The sequence below is a fragment of the Chiloscyllium plagiosum genome, unplaced genomic scaffold (genome assembly GCF_037043375.1).
Source record: "Chiloscyllium plagiosum isolate Xiang-an unplaced genomic scaffold, Cpla_swu_hap1 HiC_scaffold_13, whole genome shotgun sequence".
In the NCBI taxonomy this organism is placed as follows: Eukaryota; Metazoa; Chordata; class Chondrichthyes; order Orectolobiformes; family Hemiscylliidae; genus Chiloscyllium; species Chiloscyllium plagiosum.
Genome location: NW_028270151.1, coordinates 38,744,959 through 38,761,524, shown reverse-complemented (window position 1 = coordinate 38,761,524; position 16,566 = coordinate 38,744,959). Strand labels below are relative to the sequence as shown.

Below are 16,566 nucleotides of genomic sequence, written 5' to 3'. Positions count from 1 at the left end.
GGAATTGTGCAGTAAATTAAAATGTTTCTCAATGTAGCACTGAATACTCTTTGTATTTCTTGTTCAAAATTGCAGTCTATTTTCACAATGCATTATTATTACAACGCTACCAATCTGTAGTTTGGATTTGTGTCACCTGTGTACACTTTGCACATTTCTTCATTTCAGGCACAAAGTCTGTACCGAGTAGATGGCATTTATGAACCTAAATCCATTGAGGAGCTTGCAGTGCAGAATGGCGAAGTGGTTGAGGTACTGCAGGAAGGAGAAGAGGGACAGTGGTGAGTTCAATCCTCAGGAAATGTAGGAATAGAAAGTAAATGATAACACCTGAACCTATCAGTTTACCTTCCAAGTTAAATTGATTCAGACAGTAAAGGAGACGAGGTAGTAAAAACCAAAATTGAAGCAAATTTAAAAGTCTGGCAAAGGTAATTAACTTAGAGTGCATCCATAATTAAGAGTATGATTTCATAAATATCAGACAGTTACAAAGTTAGGAATATGTTTGCTGCTGATATAAAACATACAAAAAAATACAGCACAGAACAGGTCCTTTCGGCCATGATGTTGTGCCGAGGTTTAATCCTAATGTAAAATATAGTAACTTAACCTACGCACCCCTCAACTCACTGCTATCCATGTGCATTCCAGCAGTCGCTTAAATGTCCCCAATGACTCTGCTTCCATCACCACAGCTGGCAACGCATTCCATGCGTTCACAACTCTCTATGTAAAGGACCTACTTCTGACGTCTCCTTTATACCTTCCTCCTAGTATCTTCAAACTATGACGACTCGTACCAGTCAATCCTGCCCTAAGGAAAAGTCTCTGGCTATTGACTCTATCTATTCCACTCATTATTTTGTACGCCTCAATAAGGTCTCCTCTCTTCTTCCTTCTCTCCAGAGAGAAAAATCCGAGTTTATTCAACCTTTCTTCATAAGGCAAGCCCTGCAGTCCAGGCAGCATCCTGGTAAACCTTCTTTGCACCCTCTCCAAAGCCTCTGTATCTTTCCTATAGTAGGGCGACCAGAACTGGACACAATATTCCAAGTGTGGTCTCACCAGGGACTTGTAGAGCTGCAGCAAAACCTCGCGGCTCTTAAACTCGATTCCCCTGTTAATGAAAGCCAAAACACCATATGCTTTCTTAACAACCCAATTCACTTGGGTGGCAACTTTGAGGGATCTATGTATGTGCACACCTAGATCCCTCTGTTCCTCCACACTGCCAAGAATCCTGTCTTTAATCCTATATTCAGCATTCAAGTTCAATCTTCCAAAATGCAACACTTCGCATTTATCCAGGTTGAATTCCATCTACCATTTCTCAGCCCAGCTCTGCATCCTGTCTATGTCACGCTGCAGCCTGCAATAGCCCTCTATACAATCGATGACACCTCCAACCTTTATGTCAGCTGCAAATTTACTAACCCACCCCTCAACCTCCTCATCCAAGTCATTTATAAAAACTACAAAGAGCAAAGGCCCAAGAACAGAGCCCTGCAGGACCCCACTCAACACGGACCACCAGGCAGAGTACTTTCCATCTACAACCACACTCTGCCTTCTGTCAGCCAACTAATTCTGAATCCAGATAGCCAAATCTCCCTGTATCGCATACTTCCTAACTTTATGGATGAGCCTACCATGGGGAACCTTATCAAGTGCCTTGCTGAAGTCCATATACACCACATCCACTGCTCGACCGTCATCAACCTATCTTGACACCTCCCCAAAGAACTCAATAAGATTTGTGAGGCATGACCTGCCCCTCTCAATGCCATGCTGACTGCCTTTAATCACACTATGCTTTGCCAAATAGATGTAAATCCTACCCCTCAGAATTCTTTCCAAAACTTTGCTGACCACAGACATAAGACTGACTGATCTGTAATTGCCAGGGATTTCCCTATTACCCTTCTTGAAAAAAGGAACAACATTCGTCTCCTTCCAATCCTCCAGTACGACTCCTGTGGAGAGTGAGGAGGCAAATATCCTCGCCAGCGGCTTAGCATCCTCCTTTCTCGCTTCCCGGAGCAGCCTAGAATAAATCTGGTTTGGCCTTTTATCATAACCTTTAGTGTAATACATGTCAAATTATAATGACTTTGTTGAAAATTGCGTACAACTTAATATAAACAGGAAAAATAGTTGCAAGATGCTAATTGAATAAACAAGCAGGTAACATTGAGCCTAGAATAAAAATTAAATGCACTTTACATCAGGTTTAAAAGCAGCAAAGTTACCTATAGTTTTGCATTTAACTCTTTTCTCAAGACCCCATTCTGTATTTACAGCTTGAAAAAGATCTGAAGCAATATTTAAAACATACCCAAGTCCTACCTTAATTTGTAGCCTGTCTTGCATTGCTGCAATTGTTATCTCCCATTTTAAAAATATGGATTTAACAATGCATGTGATTTTTTTGGAGGTTAACATAGGAGTATTTTGATGGTGAGTTTGAATGGAAGAGTTCTAATTCATAATGTTAACTTGCCTGGTTCTTAATGAAATTAAAAGATTCATTCTGAAAAAGAGAACTAAAATAGAATTTTTTATTGTTCTGGCACAAAACTCAACATCTGCACTGAATATAAGACTCTGCATATTTACAAATAAATTGCAGTAATTGTTAATTAATTATGTTTCAGGCAAGTAAGGAGTCTGCTAACTTATAAAACAGGATGGATTCCTTCCAGTCTTCTACAACCAGTTGGTTCAGAACTTAAGGCGGATCAGACTGATAATAATTCAGGTCAGAACCAGGATTTTAACTTTAAAATTGATGCACTAAATCTGATAGATACCCTTGCAGAAAGCAATTGACACAATTTAGATTAATGATTTTTTAAATATTCAACTCATTAGCGACATATAGCTGAATTTTCTCATTATTTGGTAACATGGTTTCTCGAGTGAGATTCATGTCGCCTTGTCTGCCTTGGCTCAAGGTGGCTTATAGCACAAAATTGCTCTTCATCTTATTAATTATGCATCTGGTCTCTTGTGAATTCAACCAGTAGGAGCAGCAGAAGTGCATACAACTGCTCAGACTTTGTGATGTTCATGTCAACCCCAGCTCCACATCACCTCAGACACTGCAAGCCAGGAACTGCCCTTCCCACTTTGATCCTGTTGCACTATCTTGAAGGGCCTAGAAAAACGTATTAGCCCTTCAGTTTACCCAGAGAGATCTGGGAAGTGGGGTTTCTCAGAAGAGTGCAGTGCTTCTTCCTGCTGACTAGCAAACAAAGCCATCATCGGCTGTCAACTCATCTCAGGCAGTGTATTAAATTTTGTAATACGTTTGTCCAAATAGGAGGGGATTCTAACAAATAGATGCAAATTAATCAGCATTCTTTTTCTTATTTGCATCTGAACAGCATGGCCATAAGAGATGTTGATGTGTCTTTCTTTTCAAAAATTGCTGTGGGTTTTGCAGGGCATGATTTCAGTGATCGGGTGGGAAGCATATTGAATTAATTGCAAAACAATTAATTGCATAAGCCAGAAAAAATACAACACCAAGGCCAATTTGCATGACAGATCATTCTCTGCCTCCTCTGTTGCTGGCTCCAGATGAGAGCTGATGACCCCAAAAATAGTTTTTAAATCACCATGGAAATTTGCCAGAATTGGAGTGCAGCAACATCCAACGCACTTCCATTAGCATTGTAACGAAATGGTGAATCTATGCTGAAGAGTTTAATATAAATTTTTTTAATCGTCTTGCAAGTGAAGGCACTACCCAATTAATTATGCAGGGCAGGACATCCTTGGTTTAATGTGTGTTAAATTACCTAACCATTGCTGAACCAGCAGTTACCTAGAGCTGGAGCTGGTTTCAGTAGCCTGAAGCTATAGGGAGTGCATCTATCAATGCTCTTACATCTGCTGTTCTCGTGATTTTGGTGAAGTTATTAGATGTGATTATAATTAGGCTCAGTTTTAATGTTCCACAGAAAAAATGTACTTCTGTAAGAGTCAATGTGTTGAGGTTCTATTTAGACTGTGAACTAGAGTGAGAGACAGAGATGATAAAATATTCCTCAGTTGTCTGTATTTGGAGAACTTGCTGTGACAGGTTTCTGAGTTGAAGCTACAGCATTGAGTGAAAGTGACTTTCTTATGCCATATCATATCAGACAGCTCATTGATATGATCCACATTTTCAGGATACAGGTTATCAATACACTAATAGGCTTAACATTTATAGGATACAGTTATTGGTCATTAATGTGTCTAACATTTACAGGATGCAGTTATCAGTTCATTGATATGTCCAGCATTTACAGGGTGCAGTTATCAATTAATTGAAATGAAAGTACAGTTCTTGAAACTGGCCCATTTTGATAGATACTTGAGAATTATCTGTTCAGTTAAGTGGTTTAGACCATATGCAAAAACTCTCTGGTGGACTCCTGCTCTGCGCTCAAAGGCTTTTACTGTGTTAAAACGTCACACCTACCTGCTGTCTTTAGTTCCCTTTTTATCACTATTGTTGGCACTGGAAACTTTGATTCTGATCTAATGAAGTTTCCGTTATTCAACTAATTCTCCCCTTTTATTCTTTCCTGCTCTGTGGGTTTCCGCTGAACCCCACAAGTGTAAGAGGATAAAGTGAAGAAACTTGAACTATAAGAACTTTCTGTCCAAATCTGTCTCAGTTTATTACACATAAACTGTAAATAATTGTGTCTGACAAATAAAATATTTTAAATGAAGTTTTTAATGTCATATTGCTTATTTCAGATTTTTACAGTGATATGTGCACGGCAGCATTTGCTGATTGTGAAGACAAGGAGAGTTCGGACATGGGAAGCTATACTTCAGGAAGCAGAACTGAAAGCTGATCTTGTTACTTCTCTAATATTAACCCTTAAACTTCAGGCTTCAATCATGCCTACAAAAGTCAGGGTCCTGAGGACTCTTCAGTAGCTGAGTACATGAAGTGGGAACGTACTGTACTCCTTACTGCTGAAAAATCCTGTAGCTGTGCATAAAGAATTGAATTTGTTTGTTTATAATTGAATTGTTCAATACAAATGCTCTTCAATGGTTTAAAAGAATGAATATTAGTAAGGGCCAGGTTTTTGAACACATATCCAGTTCCATTTTCTGCAGTTCTTAACGTCTTGACTCTCCAGTTACCAATATTGCTTGTTGGAACAAATCATATTAAATACAGTTCAGATAACAACAATAAAAAGTGAACTCAGGCTTCTGGTATGTTGTAACTAACCAAACCAGTATTTCATGCTATTTGCGCTATTCCCATTTGTTTCCACAACATGTGAGTAGTCTGATTCCGTTCAGCACTCAATTAATGAAATCTAACCTCGGGTTGCCAGTGGAAATTAATGATAACAAAGACATGAGCTTGCAAAAAGATGCGAAGAGGCTACACACTCGCTTATCAATGCACGAAGACAAGATTGCTAGTGGCATTTGAAATAGTCATTTTCTCAGGAAATGATTTCTGATCTGCAGGGAAAAACTGCTATATTTTATTCCAGTAAAACAAATACATTTTCTTTATATCAACATCTGCTCTTCTAACAGTGGCCTTTAGCTGAATCCATGAGACCACTACTGTGGAAAATACTTATGAGAAATGGCATGGAATAAAGGCTAACAAATGTTACTGGTGAAAGTTGTTACAGTTTGTTGCTGATACTTCAGTTTAAAGTACTGTATGAAAGCTGTGTGTGGTCCAGATTGCATGTTGTGCCTGTATTTTACTGATATTGGGAACACCAGATATTTATACTTTAAAAATAATGTTACAACAATCTTCAAAAATATGTTGGGCCTTCTAAAGTATAAGACTGATTGATGTGAAATGTTTTATGTACCTTGAACAGTGGCAGGTATCAATTTGTGTGAAAAGTGTGCATTTTTATTTAATGACAGTGATTGGATCAAATATATAAGGGGTTTATTATTAAATCATGTCTACCAGAGAATAAATAACAGCAAGTAATGGTTCAACACAAAATTTACACAAATCATGCAAAAAATAAACATTTCATAATCTTGTTAAGGAGAAGTAGACATAGAAAGTACATCTCTCTGATGATCAAAAAACATCACCTGCTGCAGTCAGTGTTTAGTGAGGATTAGTGAGGTTTCAGAGTATAAAAATGTTTTCTCTCATATCCAAGTTATTTTCTTAACCTCCATAAAAGATTAACATTTTAGCTGAGCTTTTGCTGAAAAGTTCCTCAAAAAATACATTTCATAATGTGACAATCTGTGCTGTCATGTACACTAAGAATGCATGTGCCAACCTGGAGGTATGAGACTGGTTCTGACTTCATAAACGTCCAAATTATTGGCCTAATCTCAATAGTGAAATTTTAGCAGATAGATTTTAATCTATCAGCCTCAAACAAATCTAATTAAACCAGCAGGCACTGACCAAAGTCATTTGTGTTGTCACATTCACCCTTACTTTGTAAAAGTGGCAGATGATTTTCGGTATTTTGCTTTTTAAAACAAGCTTATGATTCCATGTGGCAGGAGATGAATGTTCATTAAATTACTTAGAATCATCTAATTTAGTTGTACGGTAATTATGTTGTAAAAAATCCAAATGAAGTCATTACTATGACTCAGATGTTTTTGTTATTTAGATTATTCAAATTGTCAGAGCTGATAGTCCTCTGTTATTTTGACAATTATTATGCAACAATTTTTCTGTTGTCTATCAATGTATAATGTTTATGAAGATTATATTGTGTCAAAACAAATTTATTATATATATATGACATCAATTTTTTTAAAAGTGTTCTCATGGTCTTATGTTTATTTTTACACATTGATGTGCATTCAGTGTATATGCAATCCAGCTTTTGCATTGAATTGGTGCAAGTGTACTGCAGCCATTTTACACATTAATTATACAAGTATATTGAAGTATCTGTATATGTTGTCACTGATGTTATGTGCTGATATTTATGTATTAATTCAGAAACTTTGATTCCTGCTGTGGAGAGACGCGCTTTGATTTGTCACGATAAAAGCTCAACGCTTAATTTGGAACCTTAAAGTGGGACAAGTTGTATTTTGTACATCTAATCCCTTCTGACACCTAAAACAAAATTATTAAATACCTAATCTGTGAAAATTTTCTAAGCTGAATATTTGTAATGTTAGCAGTAAAATTAATTTTGATTATTTAATTGTGGATTTGTTTAAAACAAGAAAGGTGACAGCAATTAGGAAATCAAATATTTGAGAAGTCTAATCAATTTGAATTCTGGACGAAAATAAAATGCAAAGGAAAATCAGTTGGATTACAAAACTGTAAAAACACTTAATGAGGTCAGATTCTGCATACAGATTTATTAAGATTTCCACTATTTTGCCATAGCTGGAAATGTGTTGCTGGAAAAGCGCAGCAGGTCAGGCAGCATCCAGGGAACAGGAGAATCGACGTTTCGGGCATAAGCCCTTCTTCAGGACTTATGCCCGAAACGTCGATTCTCCCGTTCCCTGGATGCTGCCTGACCTGCTGCGCTTTTCCAGCAACACATTTCCAGCTCTGATCTCCAGCATCTGCAGACCTCACTTTCTCCTCAACTATTTTGCCATAGGCTGTTTCACCTAATGGATTTCCAAAATCGGTCATTATGCACAAGCTCAAATTAAAGTTATTGCTAAGCACCTATTTAAATGATCAAATTCAAAATATAAAGTCAGACTTACAGAAAAGAATTTGCATTGTCCAACTAGTCGATCATGTCTGTTGCACAGACACAATGCAAACTGCAGGCACCATCAACTCTCCCCTCTTAATGAATGGAGTGTCTACATTTCAGGAGGATTTCAATTGCATGTAAAGTGTTTTGCATTTGAAGGACTATATAAATTACAGACATTTTTCCCCTGGAAGAAATAGAAAAAAGACGATAGGCTGACTTTGAAAAAAAATGTTTGCAACATTCAAAGGCAATCGTGCAGTCTACAGGCTGCATCTACTGACAGTAATAAGAACAGCTTATTCTTCATCTATTTTAATGGGAAATGTGTCCATAATTCTCAGGTATTAATCCAATTACTTTTAAAAGGACTGCAGTTTAATCATTCTTTCTCCATGGAAGACACAGGGTGCAAAATTGTAGAAGCCTGAACAACATGGGGGTTGTGGAGGTGCTGGTGTTGGACTGGGGTGGACATGGTCAGTCGTCACACAACATCTTGTTGCAGGCATTGAGGTGAGATTCTCACTACAAAGCAGTGTTGTCAGTTAAAGGGGCATATAACTTGTAAACAATTTTATAAACTCACATTTCGCCGCATTAATATGCAACAATGCACAGCCTCATCCACAGACAGTGACATTTCTCAACCCCTCATGATGCTTACAGCACCCTCTGATCCACTTGCATGATATTTAGGAAGCACAGACGTGCATTGCAGGCACACTGCCAATTATTTTTGAAAGGCTACTACAGGGACACTCTGCACAGTCACCCAGCTCACACATTGAACTATGCTGCATCTCAGGTTTGCTTGCTTGTTCTCTTAGTACATGTTCACTTATTGCTTACCTGAATGCTTGCGTTTCCTAGCCTTGCCTTGCTGTGCCTATTAGCATGGCTACACAACCAGATAACTTGCCTTGCAGGTCAGCAATCCTAATTCAGGGTGTGGACATCTTGCTACATGGCAGTGTGCCTTATCGATCTCATACCAGCACCATGTGCTAGTAGCTTATGCAGCAAACACTCTGCATGTCATAGAGTCATAGAGATGTACAGCATGGAAACAGACCCTTCGGTCCAACTGTCCATGCCGACCAGATATCCCAACCCAATCTAGTCCCACCTGCCAGCGCCCGGCCCATATCCTTCCAAACCCTTCCTATTCATATACCCATCCAAATGCCTCTTAAATGTTGCAATTGTACCAGCCTCCACCACATCTTCTGGCAGCTCATTCCATACACGTATCACCCTCTGCATGAAAAAGTTGCCCCTTAGGTCTCTTTTATATCTTTCCCCTCTCACCCCAAACCTATGCCTTCTAGTTCTGGACTCCCCGACACCAGGGAAAAGACTTGGTCTATTAATCCTATCCATGCCCTTCATAATTTAGTAAACCTCTATAAGGTCACCCCTCAGCCTCCGACGCTCCAGGGAAAACAGCCCCAGCCTGTTCAGCCACTTCCTGTAGCTCAGATCCTCCAACCTTAGCAACATCCTTGTCAACCCTTTCAAGTTTCACAACATCTTTCCGATAGGAAGGAGACCAGAATTGCACGCAATATTCCAACAGTGGCCTAACCAATAAAGGAAAGCATACCAAACGCCTTCTTCACTATCCTATCTACCTGTGACTCCACTTTCAAGGAGCTATGAACCTGCACTCCAAGGTTTCTTGTTCAGCAACACTCCCTAGGACCTTACCATTAAGTGTATAAGTCCTGCTAAGATTTGCTTTCCCAAAATGCAACACCTCACATTTATCTGAATTAAACTCCATCTGCCACTTCTCAGCCCATTGGCCCATCTGGTCCAGGTCCTGTTGTAATCTGAGGTAACCCTCTTCGCTGTCCATTACACCTCCAATTTTAGTGTCATCTGCAAACTTACTAACTGACCCTCTTATGCTCGCATCCAACTCATTTATGTAAATGACAAAAAGTAGAGGGCCCAGCACCGATCCTTGTGGCACTCCACTTGTCACAGGCCTCCAGTCTGAAAAACAACCCTCCACCACCACCCTCTGTCTTCTATCTTTGAGCCATTTCTGTATCCAAATGGCTAGTTGTGCAGCAAGTAGGAGCCATATCTCAAAGTGTTGGAGAGTAGTCTTCAATGAAGTCCATCAAGCTGCTCGTCAGTCAGGATTGAAGATGTGGGTGCTTATCCCTGCAGGCAAAGAGTCTTGACAATAGCATCATAGTGAAAGGAGCTGATGCATCCCAATGCGCAGTATTGAAGTGGAAAACTCTATTGTAAGTGGGTCAGAGATGTGCCGCGATGATGTGATTAGGTCAGTGCGTGTCCAATGCCAACAACTTTGGCCAGATGTATGGGTGGTCACTTCCCATGGAGCATACCCTGAAATATTGGAGATTGATGTTCAAGTTGGAGACTTGCAAGTGGCAAGCTAGATCTGGCAAATGCCTGCTCTAATTTTCATGTGGGAACTGTCGCTGCCTCTTTTCAGTTGACCTTGTGCAGAATAGGAAAATGCACATCAATAAGGTAAGATCAAGTACTAACAGTGTGCAAACGGGTGCAAATAGGTCTCCCATTGCTCACTGGTGAGATTCTTGTCTCACCATTCAAAACCTGGTTCCTGAATAGGACTTTCTTTACTCAACATCAAGAATCCTATTTCTTCTGCTCTTGCCATATTTTCAAAACTGAATTGCCATAGTTCAAATTGTTCAGAGGACGAGTCCATCCAAGGTATTCATCAACAAAATGAGCCACATCTAACATCAAAATTCTGAACCCATTTATGTGCTAAGAATATTTCAACATATCTGGGATTAAAGGTCACTCATTAGATGCAGTATACAGTCCACTGAAGACGATGTATTGTATCTAATACATTCTGAAATGTTCAGATGTTACTCACATGTTAGTTCATATACACAAGCAGGACAGCACAGAAGCCTGAATTAGGGATTTGCTCCAGTGCAATGGAAGGCTGTATTCAGCATGGACTGGTTGGACCAAAGGGTCTGATCCTGTACTGTGTGACTCTATGACTCAATGTCTGCCATGGCTGTTTGAATGAGAATCATGACTTAGGCCACTTTTCAATATTTAAACATAATAAGACTAGCATCCAGCTATTTGGTAGCAATATTCAACCAGGCTTACTCCCAACTCTTTTCCTGTAACCCTTTAAGTATTTTCTCATCAAGTGTATATCCATGCCCTTTTAAAAGTTACTTTGGCATCTGCCTTCCATTGAAGGTATATTCAAAATCATGATAACTTGCTGTACCATATAATACTCCTGCCTATGGCCTCTAATTATTTTGCCAATTACCTTAAAATATTGAAATACCTTGTTCCAATAATTACCACTGAAACATTCAGCATTTTTCAGATGAGAATGAAAAAATTACTTCTTCCCAGCTCAGCTATCCTAGTTATCCATTTTCCATTCCAGCATACCTCAGTGTACTATAGGCATCTGCTCTGGAAATTTGAACTATTATCAGTGCTAGTTCTCATTTACAATGCCTCTCTCTGAGGAGGCAGCGGTAAAGAGGTGAGATCACTGGATTAATAATTCAGCAGGCAAGGCTAATTTTCTGAGAGCATGGGTTTAACTCCTACCACAAAAACTGCTGAAATTTAAATCAATGAATTAATGCACTTTTTTTATTCATTCATGGTACATGGGAATGGATAGCTGGCTAACATTTATTGCCTACCCCTAGTTGCCCTTGAGAAGGTGGTAATGAGCTGCCTTCTTGAACCACTGCAGTCCACATGCTTTTAGGGAGAGATTTCCAGAATTTTGACCCAGCAACAGTGAAGGATTGTGATATATTTCCAAGTCAGGATGGTGAGTGGCTTGGAGGGGAAACTGCAGATGGTGGCTTTCCCATGCATCTGCTGTCCTCGTCCTTCGAGATGGAAGTGGTCATGGGTTTGGAAGGTGTGTGGTGCTAATGATCTTTGGTGAATTTCTACAGTGCATCTTGTAGATAGTACACACTGCTTTCAACATGGATCCAATCAAGTCTCCTCAGGATCTTTTATGTTTATGTTAAGTCATCTCTGACTATTCTAATTAAATTGCTCTCATAATGAAGGGGGTAATGTTTGCAGATATTTATGAGAATATACCACGGAATGAATTATCTCATTCACTGAAGCACAACGAAAAGAAAACAAATGTTTCCCCTCCAGTTCCTCTACCACGCAGGAGGGAACTGTCTCCAGCCCAACACAATCACAGCAAGGGGACGACAGGAAGGTTGCTAAGCTGCAAGGCACGAAGAGTGACCCTGTACCAGAAGTTGGAGGAAGGGGCTCAGAAGAAGGATGATCAGAAGCAGTCCTGTGACATAAGATAGCGGTGAATGAAGCACAACATATGAACCTGGAGACTGCATTACATGTAATCTCAGAATCCAGTAAACAATTACATGCATTCACTGCTGGCTAGCAGCAATATGCAGAAATGTCTAATGGTGTACGAGAGGAACAATGTCAGGAATACAGGGATATGCTATGGCATATACAATTTCAATACAGAAGTTTCCCCAAATGCTCCCTGACCTCAGCACCACAAGTCTGTTAACTCCCATTGATGGCAAAGTCTGAAGGTTTCATCTGCTCACTTGGCTTAACAAAAATGCGCAGCACTCACTGCACAGTCAATAAATCTTGAGACGAGCACCATGTGTCATTACATTTCTCTGTCATGTCTGTATTGATCTCAGCTGATGTTATTACTGGACAAGTCAGATCCCAGAAGAAATCTGACATGACAGGTTATAGTTTGTTTTCCAATTTTAGAAAGGTGGTCTTTCACTGAAATACAACCTCACAATGCGACAGATTGGGTTTTAACAATAAAACAGAAGAAGCTTATTAGGCCAAAGAAATTAAGATAAAATAGAATAAACTATACCATGATCCATAATACAATTTGAAAGACTTTGAAACAGACAATGCAATATAATATTCCATATATCCTAACAGTATCCCTTTAGAGTACTCAAACACCAGTGCGAATTCCCTTCCCGTGAATGATGAAATACCAACAATTAATCATTAAAGACCCTCATACACACAATACAAACTGCACAAATCATTAGTTTAAAATCTAAACTCTAAAATAAATGACGTTACCTAAAAATCACACACCTCTTGTCACATGTTGATTTTCATTCAAATAAATATGTGGTATAGAGCTCCCAGAGAAGGCATGGAACATGATTCACAATCAGTAAACATTCTCAATGTTTGTCAAGTACCTGCCTGTAAAAATATATGGTCAGAGATGCTTTAGGAGATTAGTGTATGGCAAGGCATGCCCAGGATTTGTGAACAGGGCAGGCACTGCAAGGCTGTAGCTTTTGTCAATAAAACCAAATCTTGCTTGATTTGAAATTTGTGTTTTTGTCTAACACCTACTGATATTGCTTGTATATCCATTTTGCTCTAAAAGGGTGCATCACTAATTGTATTTATGCTTAATTCTTTTCTCGTGCTTCCACACAGCAGCTTTGCATGCCAACTGCCTGTAAGGGTGGCACAGCCAGAAACTCTCATAACATATAATAAGTGTTTAAATGCCAAGGCATACAAGGCTCTGGACCAAGTGCTAGAAAATGGGATTAGAATATGTAGGTGCTTTTATTTAGCTGGCCAAAGGGCCTTTATCTGTGCTGTAGATCTCTACAACTTTATGAATCTAAAAAGCTAGGGTCTATGTGGAGAAGAGGTAATAAGGGAGGTCTAGAAAATTAATAGCTATATATCAGACAAGAAACAGGACCTAAATAAGAAGCCATGGCCTTTGACAATCAAGGCTATTATTTCAATAGATTTACTCACTGTGCATGTAAATATTGCGCATAAAGATGACAATTTATTTTCACATTTTTGGTATTTCCTTCTCTGGGATTTCTTACCAGCAACGTCGTTTGCTTGCAGTAAGATCATGCTGCGTTAATTTTTAAAATCATTTTCTCAGTATTCTCTTGATTTTGGGTGTCTTAATAAAAGATAAAGATCATTTTCTTCTTTAGTAGCATCAATGTATATTTATCTACATATTTAAAATGTTTTCCTTGTTGTGTGTCCTAATAAAAGTGCAAAAGTAAGCTACGTGAATGGTATCGTTGCCTCTGTTACATTGAAAAGCACCATAGTTGCAGAGATCCATATGGCTACTCCCTCTAATTAGAGTGACACAACTGGAGATGTTTTAACCTGAGGATCACCATGTCTCAAACATGGTTGAGAAAGTGGGACCTTCATGGTGATCTCTGCTGGTACAGCAAGAGAACATATGCTGTTGACATCAGTTCACATTGCAAACCATAAATGGTCAATTACAGTTAACTGGAATAAAAGAGACTTTCAGCAGGCTTTTCAATAAATTCAAAAATAACACATTTAATTGCAGCAAACATTCTTCAAAAAAGTGGCATACTGATTATCAATTAAGGAACTTATACAATATCCCTCTTAACCAAAACACACACACGCATTCATGCACAGAGAGACAGGACAAAGATATACACAATGCTGAAGAGCTATTACATGTCGGGGAAAAATTAGGCAAAAAGTGGAGTATGCTCTGTATGTCCAAAGACAAATTCAGACAACAAAATTAGGTTGATAGCACACAGTTCCTTTGAATTCCTATTGAGATCCAATTGCTGACAGTCATAAAATAATAGGAAATCTTAAGACTGATTTTCAAATTCAGCTGAGAACCAATTAGGAGTCCTGATATTTGAATTTATCAGGATTTTTTCAATATTATTTCACTGATAAAGATATAGAGTGTGCTGCGTTCTGCTCCAAGTTCTAATTCTTGCTGAATGAAAGGCAGGCAGTACTGCTTGTCCTTGCAAACTTTGCTAGCAACTGCTCACATCTAGGTGTGCACTAAAAAAGCACCCCATTATCTTTTCCAGGATTGCTGCTAGGCCACAGCAACATGGATCCATTAGGGTTTTCCAGATCTGTTTGTTCAACAATTAAAGCGATAACATTGTGCTTTTATGTCTCCGTAGATTCTTTGCTGGATGCTGCTTTTCAAAATCAATTATTTTCTTTTTATACAGCAAGTAGGCCATAGTTTCCTTAAACCCTTTTACTTACCAATTCTGAGGAATCCTTTGCAACCCAGCAATGCCCAATTGTGTCCATATTCCAATTCTCATAACCCACAAATAAATGTGTTTCCAACACCATTCTGGATACCCAGTATAAGAATTTTCCTTCCATAGTTGGTACATTATTCTAACAACATGCTTCAGCTCAATGAAAAGTAGTTCTTATATAGTCATTTTTCTACTTCATCTTGAGTGAGGTTGCCATATTGTATTTTAAGTATTTATGGAATGTGTTCATCACTGGCTGGGCCAGTATTTATTACACATGCTTAATTACCCTTGAGGAAGTGGTGGTGAGCTGCCTGCACATAGTTCCTTGAAAGTGGAGTTGCAGATAGACAGGGTGGTGAAGAAGGCATTTAGCATGCTTGCCTTCATCAATCAGTGCATTGAGTATAGGAGTTGGGACAACATGTTGTGGTTGTACAGGACATTGGTGAGGCCACTTTGGCAGTACTGCATACAGTTCTGGTTGTCCTACCATAGGAAGGATGTTATTAAATTAGAAACTGTGTAGAAAAGACTTACAAGCATGTTACCGGGACTAGAGGGTTTGAGTTATTAAGAGAGGCTGAATAGAATCATAGAGAAGTACAGCAAGGAAACAGACCCTTCAGTCCAATTAGTCCATGCCGATCAGATATCCTAGCCTAACCTAGTCCCATTTCCCAGCACTTGGTCCATACCCCTCTAAATCCTACCTCTTCATTTTCCCTTCCAGATGCTTTTTAAATGTAATTGTACCAGCCTCCACCACTTCCTTTGGCAGCTTATTCCATACATGCATCACCCTTGGTATGAAAAAGTTGTCCTGGGTCTCTTTTATATTGTTCTCCGCTCACCCTAAATCTTTGCCCTCTAGTAATGGACTCCCCCAACCCAGGGAAAAGACTTTGTCTATTTACCCTATCTATGTCCCTCATGATCTTATGAACCTCCATGATGTCACCCCTCAGCTTCTGACGCTGCAGGGAAAACAGCCCCAGCCTATTCAGCCTCTCCCTACAGCTCAAATGCACCAACCCTGGCAACATTGTTATAAATATTTTCTGAATTCTTTCAAGTTTCACAACATCCTTCCAATAGAAGGAGACCAGAATTGCATGCAATATTCCAAAAGTGGTCTAACCAACGTCCTGGACAGCTGCAACATGACCTCCCAACTCCTGTACTCAATAGTCTGAGCAATAAAGGAAAGCATACCAAACACCTTCTTCACTATCCTATCTACCTGTGACTCCACTTTCAAGGAGCTATGAACCTGCACTCCAAGGTCTCTTTGTTCAGCAACACTCCCCAGGACTTTACCATTAAGTGTATAAGTCCTGCTCTGATTTGCTTATAGGTTGTGCCTATATAGAATGAACTGCCAAGGAAGTGGCAAATTAAGGTACACTTAGAACATTTAAAAGACATTTGGACAGGTAAATGAATACAGGTACAAGGAAAGGTTTAGAGGGATATAAGCCAAATACAGGCAAATGGGATTAATTTAGTTTGGGAAACCTGGTTGGCATGGATAAGTTGGACTGAAGAGAATGTTTCTGTGCTGTATGAATCTGCAAGGAGTAGGTAAGCACTCAATGTTGTAAGGGACAGAATTCAAGATTTTGACCCAGTGACAGTAATGAAACAGTGTAATGCTTGAATGGGGAATGTGCAGTTGGTGAGGCTGCCTTTATCCTTGTAGAATGTGGAGATTGTGGGCCTGGAAGGTGCTGTCA

General features: G+C 39.2%; 1 protein-coding gene and 1 long non-coding RNA gene across 9 annotated transcripts in view; one reads left to right on the top strand and one right to left on the bottom strand.

Moving 5' to 3' along the window:
- LOC122555988 (guanine nucleotide exchange factor DBS) overlaps positions 1–7,057 on the top strand; it is a 404,319-nt gene extending 397,262 nt beyond the window's left edge. For all 8 annotated transcript variants that reach the window (XM_043702332.2, XM_087993537.1, XM_043702330.2 and 5 more), the window contains 3 exons: positions 169–281; positions 2,658–2,761; positions 4,759–7,057. In XM_043702332.2, the coding sequence (XP_043558267.1) occupies positions 169–281; positions 2,658–2,761; positions 4,759–4,859 (318 nt within the window). In that variant the 3' untranslated portion in view covers positions 4,860–7,057. The remainder of the gene's footprint in view (positions 1–168; positions 282–2,657; positions 2,762–4,758) is intronic.
- Positions 1–16,566, bottom strand: part of LOC122555993 (uncharacterized) — a 57,276-nt gene that overhangs the window by 18,525 nt on the left and 22,185 nt on the right. The window lies entirely within an intron of this gene.